Source organism: Mobula birostris, chromosome 7 (assembly GCF_030028105.1).
Source record: "Mobula birostris isolate sMobBir1 chromosome 7, sMobBir1.hap1, whole genome shotgun sequence".
In the NCBI taxonomy this organism is placed as follows: Eukaryota; Metazoa; Chordata; class Chondrichthyes; order Myliobatiformes; family Myliobatidae; genus Mobula; species Mobula birostris.
The window spans coordinates 31,287,122-31,304,490 of NC_092376.1; the positions used below are offsets into that span (position 1 = coordinate 31,287,122).

The 17,369-nt window shown below is 41.8% G+C and overlaps 1 protein-coding gene across 2 annotated transcripts in view; it reads right to left on the reverse strand.

The window, feature by feature from the left end:
- The window catches only part of LOC140200087 (copper-transporting ATPase 2-like), a 143,649-nt gene that overhangs the window by 52,191 nt on the left and 74,089 nt on the right, over positions 1 to 17,369 (reverse strand). For both annotated transcript variants that reach the window (XM_072262832.1, XM_072262833.1), the window contains exons 10-11: positions 9,834 to 9,961; positions 1,721 to 1,875 (exon numbers count right to left, since the gene is read on the reverse strand). In XM_072262832.1, coding sequence (XP_072118933.1) covers positions 1,721 to 1,875; positions 9,834 to 9,961 — 283 coding nt within the window. The remainder of the gene's footprint in view (positions 1 to 1,720; positions 1,876 to 9,833; positions 9,962 to 17,369) is intronic.

Here is a 17,369-nt window from a genome sequence, read left to right on the forward strand (position 1 = left end):
CCCAATCAGCTGCTTCCTGCTGAGTCTGAGCTATTCAAATCTTGATTGTCTAATCAACTGCTTTCTGCTGAGCTACTCAAATCTTGATTGACTTGATTGCACCGTCCAACTGCCAAAACTGCCAGGATCTCTCGAGTCAAAGCCTCAAAGCTCCACTCCTTCACTGGCCCACTCACTCACTGGCCGCTTTTCAGAGGTAAATTGAGGGGTCCTGGCAAAAGAACAAGATTTGGCAGGTTGTAACATCTAAGATACATCCAGGGGTGGATGCAAGACAATGACTTTGAGGTCAGTGGCAACATGTTGACACACCGTTTGCTTCAAGCTTTATTCAAAGATTCAGCAATCTTAGTCCAAAACTGCCTCATTTGTGTCCTGTCTCATTTCAAATGGATTCTGGCATACAACTGTGATGATGTTATCAAGCTGGTTGGGCAGCTGATCACATTAAGGAATTTTCACAGACAATAAACCTGGAAGGGAAGGGCTAAGATTTCCAGCATCTGTAGAGTTTTTGTGTTTCAGAATCAGAATTCAGTTTATTATCACTGACATATGCCGTGAAATTTGTCACTTTGTTTATATATAGTGTGTTATATTAATAAATACATAAAAAAATAAATAGTATTGCAAAAGAGAGCAAAAGTAATGAGGTGGTGTGCATGGGTTCATATTTAGGAAAAATCTAATTTTAATTAATTGATAAACCTTCTACAAATCATAGAACATGAATGTATGATAAAGTGAGAAGTTGAAAAGTTACTATAAATATTAAAAGACTCCATTTCCATTCACTGGGTCCATGGTTCCTGTGTTCCCTTTTCACTTTCTGGGGCCCACCCTCCCTTTAAACTTATCTGGTTTACTGCAATTTTTATTAATTATTATTTGTATTATAAATATATTGTAATTCATTATAATACCCTGTAACAACAAAAAAAAGAATTAAAAGTGAGTTGGGTGTCAACTGAAATAATTGGGAAATCTTCCAATCTGACACCACCAAGACCCTGAGCATGCTCGATTATTGAGGCATTACTGTACTAAACATACTCTGGTTATTTTCCTCATTTTGAAGGAGAGTGAATGAAAATTTAATTTAGGTGTACACAATCATGACCAGCTAAGCAAGAAGGACCTGCTTCCTGTGGCAGAGAAATTAACAAGTAGCAAGCATAATTGACTGGGGGTTTTGCATCCAAAGGATAGAGGGTGCCTGGATCTCACTGCCTGAAACAGTGGTGGGATCAGCAACACTCATCAGTTTTATTAAAAATGAAAATTGGCAAGGATTTGCAATGGGTGGGTGATCAAATTCCAAGTTTTGAAGGTAAACATTATCTCCGGTGACTCTCCTACATTTCATCGACCATAAAATTTGCAAAAATTACATTGTTAATAGGAGTCAAAAATACTTGTGAAGTTTTGCTCTAAATTTACAACATGATTTTACAGCAATAACATTGAAATGGACAGAGTTAATGGTTTAGGTTGACTACTGACCGTATATTAACTTTGTTTCTCTTTCAGATGAGCTGCCGAACCTGAGTATTTCCAACAAATTCAGATTTTATTTCAAACTCCCAGTGATGAGCATATCATGTTTTTATATTTTAATTGTACAGTTTAATTACAAATGAATCACTTTTCAATATCTCCTGTTGATGAGTAAGAGATACAACTGGGCATTAAGTGGATAGCCCAAAGGTGTCAGATTTACCTTCGATGTCTGTGCTTCCTCTACTAGTTTAACAATCTGTGACAAGGTTGTATCTGAACCCACATGGGTAGCTTGAATCAGCAAAGTCCCCTGTGCATTAATGGAACCAGCAATCACTACACTTCCTGCTCTTTTGAGAACTGGCATGGGTTCACCTAAAAAAACACAATTGTGCACAGTGTGAATCAAAGGTGTTAATTCCATACTCAATATGCATACATTTTAGATTTGTGCAAACTTGAAGTCTAGACAAGAACATAAACTAAGCTCAACCAAGTGTGTGCTTGTCAAGAAACATTGAGAACATTCATATGCTGGAAAGAATCCATGAGTTCCAAATAAAGGCTGCAGACGCTTGAAACTCCCACCTGAAGAAAAGAAAGATCTAGGGATACAAGTACATATATCCCTTAACGACAACACAGGGACAGAAGGTGGTGAAGAAGGTGTAGGGAACAACTTACTTCTTTGTATGGGGCACGGAGTACAAGAGCTGAGTCAGCTACACAAGGCATTTGTGAGACTGCACCTGGAATGTTGTGAGCAGAACTAATTGCCATACTATAGAAAATATATAGACACAAGAGACTGCGGATGCCTGTAATCTGGAGCAATAAACAACCTGCTGGAGGAACTCAGCAGGTCAAGCAGTATCTGAGAGAGAAAAGAAATTGTCAACATGTCGGGTCAAAACCCTGCATCAGATTCAGAGGACTCAACCCTGCACCAGTCCTGGTGTAGGGTTTCAACCTAAAATCTGACAATTTCTTGCTTCCCAAAGATGCTTCTTGATCTGCTGATTTCCTCCAGCAGGTTGTCTATTGCAAGGTAACAGAGGTGTTTAGTTAGCTGTGTACATACATCTATTGATGCTTCTGGACACTAGATGTATGTACACAGCAGAAAAAGTGCAAAAAAGATTTCACGAGAATTTTGCTGAAACTGGAGGGACTGAGTTACAAAGAGAGAATAATAGCTTGGGAATATTTTCTCTGAAGTGAAGGAGCTTAAGTGATGACCTAACAGAGGCTTATAAAATCATGGAGGACATAGATAAGGTGGACAGCCATAGTATTTTCCCAAGGTAAGGACGTCTAAATCTATATCCACGTAAAGTGAGAGGGGCAAGTTTTCAGTGGACCTGAGGAGCAAGTTTTTCACAGAGAGGTTGGTGGGTACATGGAATGGGCTACCAAAGAACATGGACAGAATTCTTGACGATTAAGTATGTTTAGTTGAAATTTTATATAAACTAAACTGTAAACACAACACAGGGAACACAGGTTCAAAGAGTTAAAAAGCAAGTGTCAGCATTCAGGAATTTATGTTTCATACTAAAACCAGTAATTGAACTAATCTTTCACATGGAATAATAGAAGCGAAATCTCAAGGTTCACAGGGATAATGGATGTCACTACAATGAGAATGATGCTGGGAGGAAATTACAATCAGTTTGGGTGGGTGAATTAAACGATGTCAAATCATTCCAACGTCCATGTTCTTCTCAACAAGACCTGCCTACGTTGTTCTTGCTCTGTGTTGAAATGCATTGCAAATTTACTAATTTGTTAAGGCAATTAAATAGTTCAAACACTCTTGTATTCTATGTGAATGTTTTGGAAGTTCCTCATTGTTAGAACACTACAGCCAACTAAGCCAGGAACTTTCCTACCAGAATTTCTCTCAGCCTCAATCCTAAGAACAGCGCCATTTTTTTACAGTTAGCTATGGTTGGGAAATCTGCACTAGTTCAGTACAAACAGTAACGAGGACAGTGGTGGGTGTGGTTTGAGCCATTACTACAGAAGGTTTCTTACTACTTTGAAGCTATTACTCATAAATCTACTGAAATACTAAGCCAAATTTCTGAATAAATCTTTTGGTTGATATATATCCAAGTAACTATCAATTCAAAATCTATTCAAAATATTGAGTAGATTAGATAGTGTCACCACCATAATCACCTGGGATTCAGTAATGAAAAGTATTGTGATGCCCTGGGGGCATGGCCGACAGCTTGCCCCAGCATTCCTAGCAGCCAGTGCGACTTATCGTTCTTGTTTTAAAATGCACTTGTGGAATTATGGTGAGATGTTCAAGTTCGTTTATTGTTACATTTTAGCTCAGGTCATACAGTTGTTTGCTTGTGGGTCACTCTGACTGTAACCAGGGTGTGCAATAATCTCCCCCCACCCCATCTGTATGTGGTTTAACTGGTTCTCACCGAGCGATGGTGCTCTCTCTGTTATTGTGTTTGTCGCAATGAGAATGGCAGTTGAGATAAACAAGTTCATCTCATCTGGCATCATCGACCAAATGCTCATCATTGTATAATAAATATAAAATTTCCAACATGGAGAATATTCCATTATTGCCTAAGGGAATTTTTCATCAAATTTGACTTGTTTCAATAAAATGGCACTGTACTGTATCTAAGCATCTTTTCAATTTTTATTACCCAGGACTCCAATACTTAATAATTTAAGAAAATAGCAGCAGATGCAATAATATTTTATTCCTGCAATTAAAGTGATTCTTGAAGCACTAAAAGATTAGGTGACTAGACTAATCATTTCAGTGTTCACTACTGTGTGGAACAGGTCACTGAGAATTAAACTAGCTCAATCTACCATCCAATTAAATGGAGCCTCATGACCAGCCTTAACTCACCACACTGGCGATCCTACAAATATCCAGTCTCTCAAATATGAAAACTAATTGCCCAGCAATCTTTAGTTGAACATTTTTTCCTTATTTAAACATTTATTTTTGACATTGTAAAAGTAGGAATGCAGTATATTGGGCTTGTAACTCATTCTGTTCATCCGCAGCAGATCATATGACGTATTTAAGATGGAGATTGAGTCACTGAGGGTTTTAGCACAGAAGAGTTGAGTCCAGCACAGATCAGCCATGGCCATATTGAGCCTTTCTGGGGCCTGGTGTCCTGTTTAAATCCTATTTTCTTTTACTCTTGTGTTTAGATTAGTACTGCTAGCAAAGCTGCCTCCTCTTGACTTCAGCAACCCAGAGTCAAACCCGACCTGCAGTGCTTTCTGTATAAAGTTTGTATATGCTTCCCGTGAGCATGTGGGTTTCCTCCAGGTGGACGGGTCTTCTCCTGCACCCACTGTCTGAGCATACATTGACCATTACAAATTGCCCACCGGGTGTCGGTGAGCAGCAGAATCTGCGGTGAACTGATGAGAGTATGGAGAGGGCAAGATGGCAGGGTGGAGATATGGCTCTACCAAAGGCGGTGTAAAGTGCTCCTTCCCTCTGTTAGCCTGCAGGTCACCCTTGGGCAAAGAGCAGCATCCGCTTAGCCCCCCAATCAGGGTCCCAAGAAGCTATGGGAGCAGGTGGTGGATGGTCGTATATCACAAGTCCTGGTTATGTGACCACTGACGCCAGGCAGACAATCTCTGAAGCATATTGATAATGGCTGGGGACACACATCTTGTAAAGACACTGCCCAGAAGGCGGCAATGGCAAACCACTTCTGTAGAAAAATTTGCCAAGAGCAGACATGATCAAAAGATGGAAGATCATGGTCGTCCACGTCATATGGCACAGCGCATTATGATGATGAAGGAGGAGCGGGTGTGTTACAGGAAAAATTAGTGAGGAATGGGAATGCTTTGTGAGCTAGCAGAGACTCGATGGGCTGAAATGGCCACTTTCTGTGTTGTAAGGAAATATGGAAGTATACTTATCTGCTTTGTATTGGTATACAAATAGGGAGAACCAAGTGGAAAAGTTAAGATGGAGATATGAAGAGGCGGAGCTGAGTGATGATGGCGCTAAACAGCGATTCCTTTGCTTGCATCTTCGGAAACAGCTTTATTTCTATTTTTGATATCTCCTTTTTTCCTTTTCAAGATTCTTTAGAAGATCCTGACCTGGAGTTACACTCTGACTTCAGTTCCTCGCTCTCGGGGCCTCAAGACCGTCCGTTTTTCGATAAGCCAAGGACGTGGCCTAGAAGACTAACGCATCTTCAGGGTGCTGGATTTTCATGGCTCTGGAGGCGGGCTGATTCAAGGGCGGTGCCACCACTGCCAACAACTGATGCGTCGCGGGAGAACAAGGAAGATCAGAAGCAGCAGGCTTGTTGCTGGCTGTGTGCCCAGAGCACAGAGCTCGGAAAAAGTGACGCAGCAGTCCTTTAACACCATGAGTCAGCGAGTTGTTTTGTTATGTCTCCCCTCACACCGTGAAACGGGACATGCCTTTTTCCCTTATTAGGGAGAGAGAAAGCCTGTGGTATGTCGAATTACCAGGTGAATGAGTAGTCTTTGGGGTACTGCAAGTCTGTGTCTTTATTGATGCTTTGCTGCACGCTTGAGTACTTGGTGGGGGGGCGTTGATGCTTTTTTGACGGTGGGGGGGAGCCATTGCTTTGTTGCTGCTTATGCATGGGAGGGAGGAGCTGGGGGGGGCTTTGGGGTTCTAACATTTAACTGTCATTCAACACACATCAAAGTTGCTGGTGAACGCAGCAGGCCAAGCAGCATCTGTAGGAAGAGGTGCAGTCGAAGTCTCAGGCCGAGACCCTTCGTCAGGACTAATTGAAGGAAGAGTGAGTAAGGGATTTGAAAGTTGGAGGGGGAGGGGGAGATCCAAAATGATAGGAGAAGACAGAAGGGGGAGTGCCTATTCTGGTATCTGTCCCCCACTTTTCCTTCGCTACATCGACGACTGCGTTGGCGCTGCTTCCTGCACGCATGCAGAACTCGTTGACTTTATTAACTTTGCCTCCAACTTTCACCCTGCCCTCAAGTTTACCTGGTCCATTTCCAACACCTCCCTCCCCTTTCTAGATCTTTCTGTCTCTGTCTCTGGAGACAGCTTATCCACTGATGTCTACTATAAGCCTACTGACTCTCACAGCTATCTGGACTATTCCTCTTCTCACCCTGTCTCTTGCAAAAACGCCATCCCCTTCTCGCAATTCCTCCATCTCCGCCGCATCTGCTCTCAGGATGAGGCTTTTCATTCTAGGACGAGGGAGATGTCTTCCTTTTTTAAAGAAAGGGGCTTCCCTTCCTCCACTATCAACTCTGCTCTTAAACACATCTCCCCCATTTCACATACATCTGCTCTCACTCCATCCTCCCACCACCCCACTAGGAATAGGGTTCCCCTGGTCCTCACCTACCACCCCACCAGCCTCCGGGTCCAACATATTATTCTCCGTAACTTCCACCACCTCCAACGGGATCCCACCACTAAGCACATCTTTCCCTCCCCACCTCTCTCTGCATTCCGCAGGGATCGCTCCCTACACAACTCCCTTGTCCATTCGTCCCCCCCATCCCTCCCCACTGATCTCCCTCCTGGCACTTATCCGTGTAAGCTGAACAAGTGCTACACATGCCCTTACACTTCCTCCCTTACCACCATTCAGGGCCCCAAACAGTCCTTCCAGGTGAGGCAACACTTCACCTGTGAGTCGACTGGGGTGATATACTGCATCCGGTGCTCCTGATGTGGCCTTTTATATATTGGCGAGACCCGACGCAGACTGGGAGACCGTTTTGCTGAACATCTACGCTCTGTCCGCCAGAGAAAGCAAGATCTCCCAGTGGCCACACATTTTAATTCCACATTCCATTCCCATTCTGACATGTCTATCCACGGCCTCCCCTACTGTAAAGCCGAAGCCACACTCAGGTTGGAGGAACAACACCTTATATTCTGTCTGGGTAGCCTCCAACCTGATGGCATGAACATCGACTTCTCTAACTTCCGCTAGGCCCCACCTCCCCCTCGTACCCCATCTGTTACTTATTTTTATGCACACATTCTTTCTCTCACTCTCCTTTTTCTCCCTCTGTCCCTCTGAATATACCTCTTACCCATCGTCTGGGTCCCCCCCCCTTGACTTTCTTCCCGTACCTCCTGTCCCATGATCCTCTCGTATCCCCTTTTGCCTATCACCTGTCCAGCTCTTGGCTCTATCCCTCCCCCTTCTGTCTTCTCCTATCATTTTGGATCTCCCCCTCCCCCTCCAACTTTCAAATGCCTTACTCACTCTTCCTTCAGTTAGTCCTGACGAAGGGTCTCGGCCTGAAACGTCGACTGCACCTCTTCCTACAGATGCTGCTTGGCCTGCTGCATTCACCGGCAACTTTGATGTGTGTTGCTTGAATTTCCAGCATCTGCAGAATTCCTGTTGTTTGCCTTTTATTTAACTGTCATTCATTCTTTGGGGCACTCCTCTGTTTTTGTGGATGTTTGTGAAGAAAAAGAATTTCAGGATGTATATTGTATACATTTCCCTGACATTAAGTGTACCTATTGAAACATAAAATACATATCTAAATGATTACAACAAAGATTATAATAATGATGATGTTCATATGAAACTTGAATACTGCAGTTATTGTGTAACATGATTCAGAATATGTGAATAACTAGTGATGTTTCATTATTACAACTAAATCTCCGCACTTGAAAATGACTGCAGAATAATGAAACAGTAACAATCAGGCAGGTACCAACAGTCTAAGAATCAAAGGAAGACTTTGATTCTTATTCAGGACACAGGTTAGTGGCAAATGTTATTACATTTGAGAAAAATGCAAGTATATTGCTTGTTATTTTGGGTCCTGCAGATTTTTGACTTCTTAGAAGTCCTGCACCAAAGAAATTGGTGCAACCTTATACAAAACTGCTTTCACATAGGTCATAGTGAAGTGAAATCAGCATCATTTTCTGGTTGTGGCTGGTGTCCACCTGAAGTAACTAGAAATGCTTACAACACAGCTGACCACCACTGACAGAAATATCAATCTTCAGATATATCTCTTTAATCGATTACTTCTCCAGATAACAATTCTTAGTTTATTTCACACAAATTTGAGCTCTCGTGGAAATAAAATAAGATCCAACATATTTTGCCCTCATTATATCTTCCTGCAACAAACAAAAGTCAGTGCAAACCTTTTGGAAGGCCTGAATGAAAAAGGATTTCAATCTGTTCCTCCTGCCCATAAATTGCCTCCATTTCTCCTTGCATACCAGAATACAATTCACACAAAACCTGCCAATTTGCTGTTAAATCATTAATCAATTAGGTACAGTGCAATAACACGGAGGTGCAAAGGTTAGAGCTGCCAACAGTTCCAGTGGCCCAGGTTCAATCCTAACCTTGGGTGCAGCCCATGTGAAGATTGGATTTTGTCCCTGCGACCAAAAGTCCATTTCCACCCTCACGTCCCCAATCCAAAAGATGTACTTGGTAGGTAAATCAGATAATGTAATATTATTTCTAGAGTAAGTAGTGGTGGAGAGTATATGAGAGAAGATAGGCTGTAGGAAATTAAATGAAAGAAATGGCTTGATGGGATTGCTCTGATATAAGGCATAGAATTGATGAACCCAGTGGCCTCCTCCTATGTTGTAAGAGGGTAAAAACCGCAAAATGCCTTGCCTAATTTGTCCTCCTGGGTTTCCAAACACCAACTGCATCAATAGAGAGATCTTGATATTTAGATTTCTGTTCTGCGGATAAAGTGATATCCAAAGCTCCTATGAATTTCTGAAGAGATCATCAAGCTTAAGGGACCTTTGACCTACAGGGTACAGGGAGAAAATTGCATATTCAAGTAGACCATCATGAGTTCAGCACCACCAGTAGATGTTCTTTTAAATCAAAGCTCAAAAACAGAAGACTTTCTTCTGTTCTTGATACTGATGTGGCGACAGATGGCACCAGAGAGTCGGCCTATGATTGGACAAATCTTACTGTTTTTGTTCATTGGCATAAGAAGGCAGGATAAGCACCCAAACGTATTCTGGGAATGAACATTTGACTTCAGTCAATAACCATTAAGCTCTATGTTGACAAGTGGTTAGATGAATTTAAGCAAAAACAATGCACTGAGTTGAGATGTGAAACTCATTGTGCTTCTCTGCCTTGGGTTGCTGTATGCAGACCTCTCAGCATATATACAACAAGTGGGTGGGGGGAATAAAGATGGCACTATACAGATGAACAGCACCTTTTCCTGTTTTACTTTATCAAATGTCATTACAGGGAGACAATGAATTGACATTTTTAAATGCAAGACATGGGGAGAAATCCAGCATATGAATCAGAACATACCTGTAATGAGAGATTCATCTGCCATTGAGGAACCTTCCACTACTTTTCCATCCACAGGAAACTTGCCACCAGGGACAACCTTTATAACATCACCTCTTTGGACCAGTTCCACAGCTACCTGCTCCTCGCTGAACCAAAAAAAAAACAGAATCAAAGACAAAACACAAGAGAAATACTGAAGGAACTCAACCAAGTCGGGCAGCAACTACAGAGAGGATTAGAATCAATGTTCTGGGCCAAGACTCTTCATCAGGACTGGAAAGGAAGGGAGAAGAAGCCAGAGTAAGAAGGTGGAGGGGAAGGGGTAAGGGAAACAAGCTAGAAGATGTTTGGTGAAGTCAGGTGAGAGGGAAAGTAGATGGCTGGGAGAGAGGGCCATGATAGCACTGGCCACCACAGATGTTCTATGAGTTTGTGGTGGCCAGTGCAATCATGTTTGCTGTTGTGTGCTGCGGCAGCAGGCTAAGGGTTGCAGACACCAACAGAATCAACAGACTCATTCGTAAGGCCAGTGATGTTGTGGGGATGGAACTGGACTCTCTGACGGTGGTGTCTGAAAAGAGGATGCTGTCCAAGTTGCATGCCATCTTGAACAATGTCTCCCATCCACTACATAATGGACTGGTTGGGCACAGGAGTACATTCAGCCAGAGACTCATTCCACCGAGATGCAACACAAAGCGTCATAGGAAGTCATTCCTGCCTGTGACCATCAGACTTTACAACTCCTCCCTTGGAGGGTCAGACACCCTGAGCCAATAGGCTGGTCCTGGACTTATTTCCTGGCATAATTTACATATTACAATTTAACTATTTATGGTTTTATTACTATTTATTATTTATGGTGCAACTGTAACAAAAACGAATTTCCCCCGGGATCAATAAAGTATGACTATGACTATGACTAAGTAGAAACTAGGAGACGATACGTGGAAAAGATAACAGATTGAAGAAGGAGGAATCTGATAGGAGAGGTGAGTGGACCGTCGGAGTAAGGAAGGGAGGAGGGACACTGGAGGGAGGTGACAGGCAGGTGAGGAGAAGAGGTACAAAGGGAGCCAGAATGGGGAACAAAGTTAAAGATTTTATATTTGTGTAGTACAAAAGTTACTAAATACAAAGATCTGATGAACTTGAACAAATGGCTGATATAGCCCATTGTGCAGCATTAATCACCTGCTGGTTTCAGAAATGCCATCTAGGTTCCAGCACCTGAGGCACATAAGTTTATTGAATTCCATGAGAATACATTGAGAAATGGTTTAATGGCCCCTTAAAAAAGTATTCTCTGTAGTTTTTCTTTGACTCTCATGATTAGTTTCTAATATCAAATATGAAGGATAAGAATTTGTTTCTTGGAGTAAGAAAAATCCAAAAGCACAATAACCGTGTGTTGAATTCAGTCAAGAAGTTGGACTCAACAATGAAGACAAGCGTCTCAGTGCATGATTTGTGGAAAAATAAAAAAATCCAGGCTTTTAACCTAATCAGCCCAACAGTGGCAGAATAGGTTTGTGTTAGACAAGTTTTAAAACTGCCCAATATAGTTGTATTTATTCACAGGGTGAACCAGCATTTAATTGCCTATCTATCATTGCTCGTGAGAAGGTGGTGGTAAGCTGCCTTCGTGAACCATGAGGTGTAGGTGTACCCTTGATGCTGTTAGGGAGTGAGTAGCAACATTTTGGCCCAGAAACAGGGATATATTTCCACATCAGGAGAGTGTGTAGCTTGGAGGGCAACTTCCAGCTGGTGTTGTTTCTATGCTTTTGCTGCCCTTGTCTTTCCAGCTGCTAGCATATGTGTGTTTGGAATGGTTACGGGGAGAAGGCAGGAGAATGTGGGTTGAGAGCAGGCTCGATGGGCCAAACAGTTTAATTCTGCTCCTGGGTCTTACTGTGCTGTCTAATTACAATGTAAAGGAAATGTGCATAATAACTATTTGTTATTTGCAGGAGGAATTGTGAGAAGATTGTGCATTTCTGCAGACTTAAGCACAAAGAGTTCGGCTGCTACTGCAGTGTAGTAATAAGGAAGTGCTGCATTATCAGAATTGCCAAGTCATATATTTCCATAACATATAAACTCCTCCTCATTAAGCAAGTTATTTCTAATGTAGCATAGTGGTGCCTGGTGTGTGATATATACATCATGTTAGTAGATACCCTGGTCTCTGTCAATACAGCCTTTTCACTGATACTTGTGTCATTTCCTTTCCTGTTCCTGCTCATGTTCAGCCTCAACATAATAGATTATGAGAACGGATCGAGAAGTTCGGTATGGGAGAAAATTACCTGTATACCACAGCTGCAAACAGAGGCACCAAAGCATAAAAATGGGTAGATTCTTCTAAATGGCTGTTTCAGAATCAGAATCTGGTTTATCACTACTGACATGTTGTGAAATATGTTCAATCACAGCATCATCTGAACAAATGATGTGAAGGAATCTGCTCTTTTTTTAAGTCTTGCTTAAGTCGCTTATGTTAAGTCAGATGTTTAATGTTGGAAAATCAGGAAGAGAGCATTTGCTTTCGCTAAATTGTTAGTTGCTCACCTGCATTATTTTAGGGCAATCACAACTGCCATCAACACCACCTTCCTTATTTACACTACATTTCCGGCCCATGAGCCAAAGCAACATCTTTTCACTGCACCATCGCCAAAAGTAAATCCACCCAGTTAACTTTAATTACTTTAGTTGTAAAATAGCATGAACACGTACATGCGGATATGAGCAGGAGGAAAGACCATTGCATGCTACTTTTAGTGATCTGGTGAAAGTGGTGCCATCATTTCTTCTTCTCCCGAGACTGCCTAAGATTCTCCTAGCTCAGTCTCCTTCATCATTGGCAGTCTCTTGCTTCCACTCCAATGCTGCGGCTGATGAAGACAATGTGGGATCTGCAGATCCAATCACAAGTGGGGGGGGAGGGGGCAGTTGGGTGGATGCAGGTGAGATGAGAGATGTTTAAGCTGAATTTTTGTATACACCTGATAAAGGAATTCAATGATATCCCATTTTCCATTTTCAGCAGACATTGCCCAGAGATTTGAACATGTCAGTGGGGATGTTACACCTTTTCAAGGAGAATAATTCTACTGTCCACCAGGTACCCTTGCCATGACAATTCAGAACAGAGTGTTTGTTTCAAGAATCTGGCGTAGAGTTACAAATAACTTGCCCTGCTCTTTGTAGCCACATAAATGTAGCTGGGGCCTCTGTGTTGAGGCTTGTTGGCTGGGAGAGGAAGCAACTATTGAAACATGAGAGATTCTGCAGATGCTTGAAGTCTTGAGCAACACACACAAGATGCTGGAGGAACTCAGCAAGTCAGGCAGCATCTATGCACAGTATCACAAAAGGCTGCAGAGTGTTTTAGACTGAGCTGACTCCATCATGGCACAACCCACCCTGCCATCAAGGGAAATGCCCCAAGGAGATGGCATCCATCATTAAACACCTTCATCATCCAGGACATACCCTTCTCACATTACTACCATCGAGGTGGAGGTACAGGAACCCAAAGACTCAGTGTTTTAGGAACAGCTTCTTCCCCTCTGCCGTCAGATTTCTGAACAGTGTGTGAACTCATGAACACTATCTCGTTATTCATCTCTTCCACTTTTTTTTAATTACAGTAATTTTTTACGCTTTGCACTGCAGCAGAACAACAAATTTCACAACATATGTCAATGATAATGAACCCGATTCTGATTCTGAGAAACAACTCCATCTGTAAAGCTAGTACTTGTCTTCCAATTGAAAAGAATTAGCTTCCACTGAAGTATCTTAATTAAATGCAGTTCACTGTATTGTATAAAATGTTAATATTAAAGGTGAAAATTAAGCAAGAAAGTAGACTGGAAGGAAAAGCAAATGATCAGGAAATGATGACTGATAAAAATAGCAGGTGCTTCATCTGCAAGATTTGAATAATTTCACCCCTTTTTTTTGATTATATACTCAGTGGCTACTTTATTAGATACACATGTACACCTGTGCATTAATTTAAATATTTAATCAGCCAATCATGTTGTGGCAACTCAATGCATAAAAGCATGCAGACATGGTAAAGAGGTTCAGTTGTTGTTCAGGCCAAACATCAGAATGGGGAAGAAATGTGATATAAGTGACTTTGACCGTAGGATGATTGTTGGTGCCAGACAGGGTGGTTTGAGTATCTCAAAAACTGCTGATCTCCTGGAATTTTCACGTACAACAGTCTCTGGAGTTTACAGAGAATGGTGTGAAGAACAAAAAAAAATCCAGTGAACATTGTGAACCTTGTCGAACCTTGAAGTGGATGAGCTATAGCAGCAGAAGACCACTCCGGGTTTCACTCCAGTAGCTAATAAAGGTACGTGTTGGGCACGTGACCAAGTGGTTAAGGCGTTCATCTAGTTACCTCAAGGTCGCTAGTTCGAGCCTCAGCTGTGGCAGTGTGTTTGTGTCTTTGAGCAAGGCACTTAATCACACATTGCTCTAGTCTGTGCGCCCCACACAGACTTCCAATCTGCACCTTGTAAGGCATGAAAATGCCCGATGCAGGCCTCTCATGGTCTCATGGTCTGAGTCGACCTAATAAAGTGGCCATTGAGTGTATGTAAGGAGACAAGAGAATCATGCAACGAATGCTTTGCAACAGGTTGTAGATGATCAATGCTTCATGTGGTTGCAGAAATTAAATTTTCACATAGCAATTAGATTACAAAGGACAATGTTATTTTCAATTACACTGAACTGTGAAATTAATTGCATTAAGTAGGCACAGACTATTAAGTAATGGGTATAATTATGATGCATCCCGCACTTAAACAATCGACTGATGTTTAATGACCAAGCCCACATAAAAGGAGATAGTAGATAGCTAGCATTTTCCATGTAACTGAACGCAACCAGGAGTGAACACATTAAAAACAGGAATTAAGCAAAGAACATTGGAGAAGTCCAACATGAACTTCGAAACATTATTCATCTGCTTAAACTTCATTTTTAGCATAAGGTTCAGTTACCTTTTAAGGTTTATTTGGAGCAAGTAAATGAACTGTTTCCAATGGGGAGGTGTTCAGATGTGTATGGGCATTTATTCTCATTTTAACTCTGGTCTGTGTATGTCTGAGAAGTAACCTCTCTGATTTACCACACATATGGTAGAAGTAATGATTTGCCTTATATTTAATCTACTGAATGGAGCTGGTGGTATGATAACTGAGGGTTATTATGACCTTTACACTTTCCAATATCAAAGTCAATGCATAAATCATTATATTTTATCCATATTTTATTAACTGGATGCCAACATGGAGTCATAGAACACTACAGCACAAAATCAGGCCTTTCTGCCCATTTAGTCCATGCCGAACCATTAATCTGCCTAGTCCCATCGATCTGCACCCAGACCACAGCGCAATATAGCACAACGCTGAAGATCTATCCTGGACCCATCATATTGATCAGTTACAAAGGAGGCACAGTAGAAGCTATATTTCAATAGACAATAGACAATAGGTGCAGGAGTAGGCCATTCGGCCCTTTGAGCCAGCACTGCCATTCGCTGTGATCATGGCTGATCAACCACAATCAGTATCCAGTTCCTGCCTTATCCCCATAACCTTTGATTCCGCTATCTTTAAGAGCTCTATCCATCTCTTTCTTGAAAGCATCCAGAGACTTGGCCTCCACACCCTTCTGGGGCAGAGTATTCCATATATCCACCACTCTCTGGGTGAAAAAGTCTTTCCTCAACTCCATTCTAAATGGCCTACCCCTTATTCTTAAACTGTGGCCTCTGGTTCTCGACTCACCCATTAGCAGGAACATGCTTCCTGCCTCCAGCGTGTCCAATCCTTAATAATCTTATATGTTTCAATAAGGTCCCCTCTCAGCCTTCTAAATTCCAGTATATACAAGCCCAGTCGCTCCAATCTTTCAACATATGACAGTCCCGCCATCCCGGGAATTAACCTTGTGAACCTACACTGCACTCCCTCAATAGCAAGAATGTCCTTCCTCAAATTTGGAGACTAAAACTGCACACAGTGCTCCAGGTGTGGTCTCACCAGGGCCCTGTACAGCTGCAAAAGGACCTCTTTGCTCTTATACTCAATTTCCTTTGTTATGAAGGCCTGCATGCCATTAGCTTTCTTCACTGCCTGCTGTACTTGCGTGCTTGCTTTCAGTGACTGATGTACAAGAACACCTAGATCTCGTTGTGCTTCCCCTTTTCCTAACTTGACTCCATTTAGATAATAATCTGCCTTCCCGTTCAGTTCATCCATTACCCTAGGTCCTTTGGCCACTATTATATCTGGGAGATTGTTTGTGTCTTCCCTAGTGAAGGCAGATCCAAAGTACCTGTTCAACTCGTCTGCCATTTCCTTGTTCCCCATAATAAATTCACCCGCTTCTGTCTTCAAGGGCCCAATTTTGGTCTTAACTATTTTTTTCCTTTTCACATACCTAAAGAAGCTTTTACTATCCTCCTTTATATTCTTGGCTAGTTTACCTTTGTACCTTATTTTTTCTCCGCGTATTGCCTTTTTAGTTACCTTCTGTTGCTCTTTAAAAGTTTCCCAATCCTCCGGCTTCCCACTCCTCTTTGCTATGTTATACTTCTTCTTTTATTTTTATACTGTCCATTACTTCCCTTGTCAGCTACGGCCTCCCCTTACTCCCCTTAGGATCTTTCTTCCTCTTTGGAATGAACTGATCCTGCACCTTCCGCTTTATTCCCAGAAACACTTGCCATTGCTGTTCCACTGTCATCCCTGCTAGGGTATTTTTCCATTCAACTAGGAGTTTGAGGTGATTTGATATGTCACTATAGATTCTAGCGAATTTCTGCAAATGTAGCGTGGAGAGCACTCTGACTTGTTTTATCACCGTCCGGTATGGAGGCTCCAATGCACTGGATCAAAAAAACCAGCAGGGGGTTGTAGACTCAACCAGTTCCATCATGGGCACTAGCCTCCCCATCACTGAGGGCATCTTCAAAAGTCAATGCCTCTGTAAGGCGGCATTCCTTATTAAGGACCCTCAACATCCTTCTCATTGCTGCCATCAGACAGGAGATACAGAAGGTTGAAGATATGCAGTCAATGTTTTAGGACCAGTGTCTCCCCCTCAGCCATCAAATTTCTGAATGGACTGTGTATACTACCTCACTTTTTGCTCTCTTTTGTCAATACTTATTTTTTCAATATATTCTGACTGTAATTTCTAGTAATTTTTGAGTATCGCACTATTTCTTTGCACAAAATAACAAATTTCACAACATATGTCAGTGATAGTAAACCTGATTCTGAGTCTGATTTTGATTCTGAATAGGTGATTACTGAATCTACATGGCTTGAGGCATCTACAATAATGTTATTTGAATTCTTTCTCTTACTTCCAACACATGGCACTATATCTCTCTAAGTCCTTTCAGTTAATAAAATGTTTTTTAATGCTTTTTTAAAAAAAATCAACTGTCATGTTTCACAATGCACCATCCAAAGTTAATAGTGAACTGCAACTGAACATCACAACCGC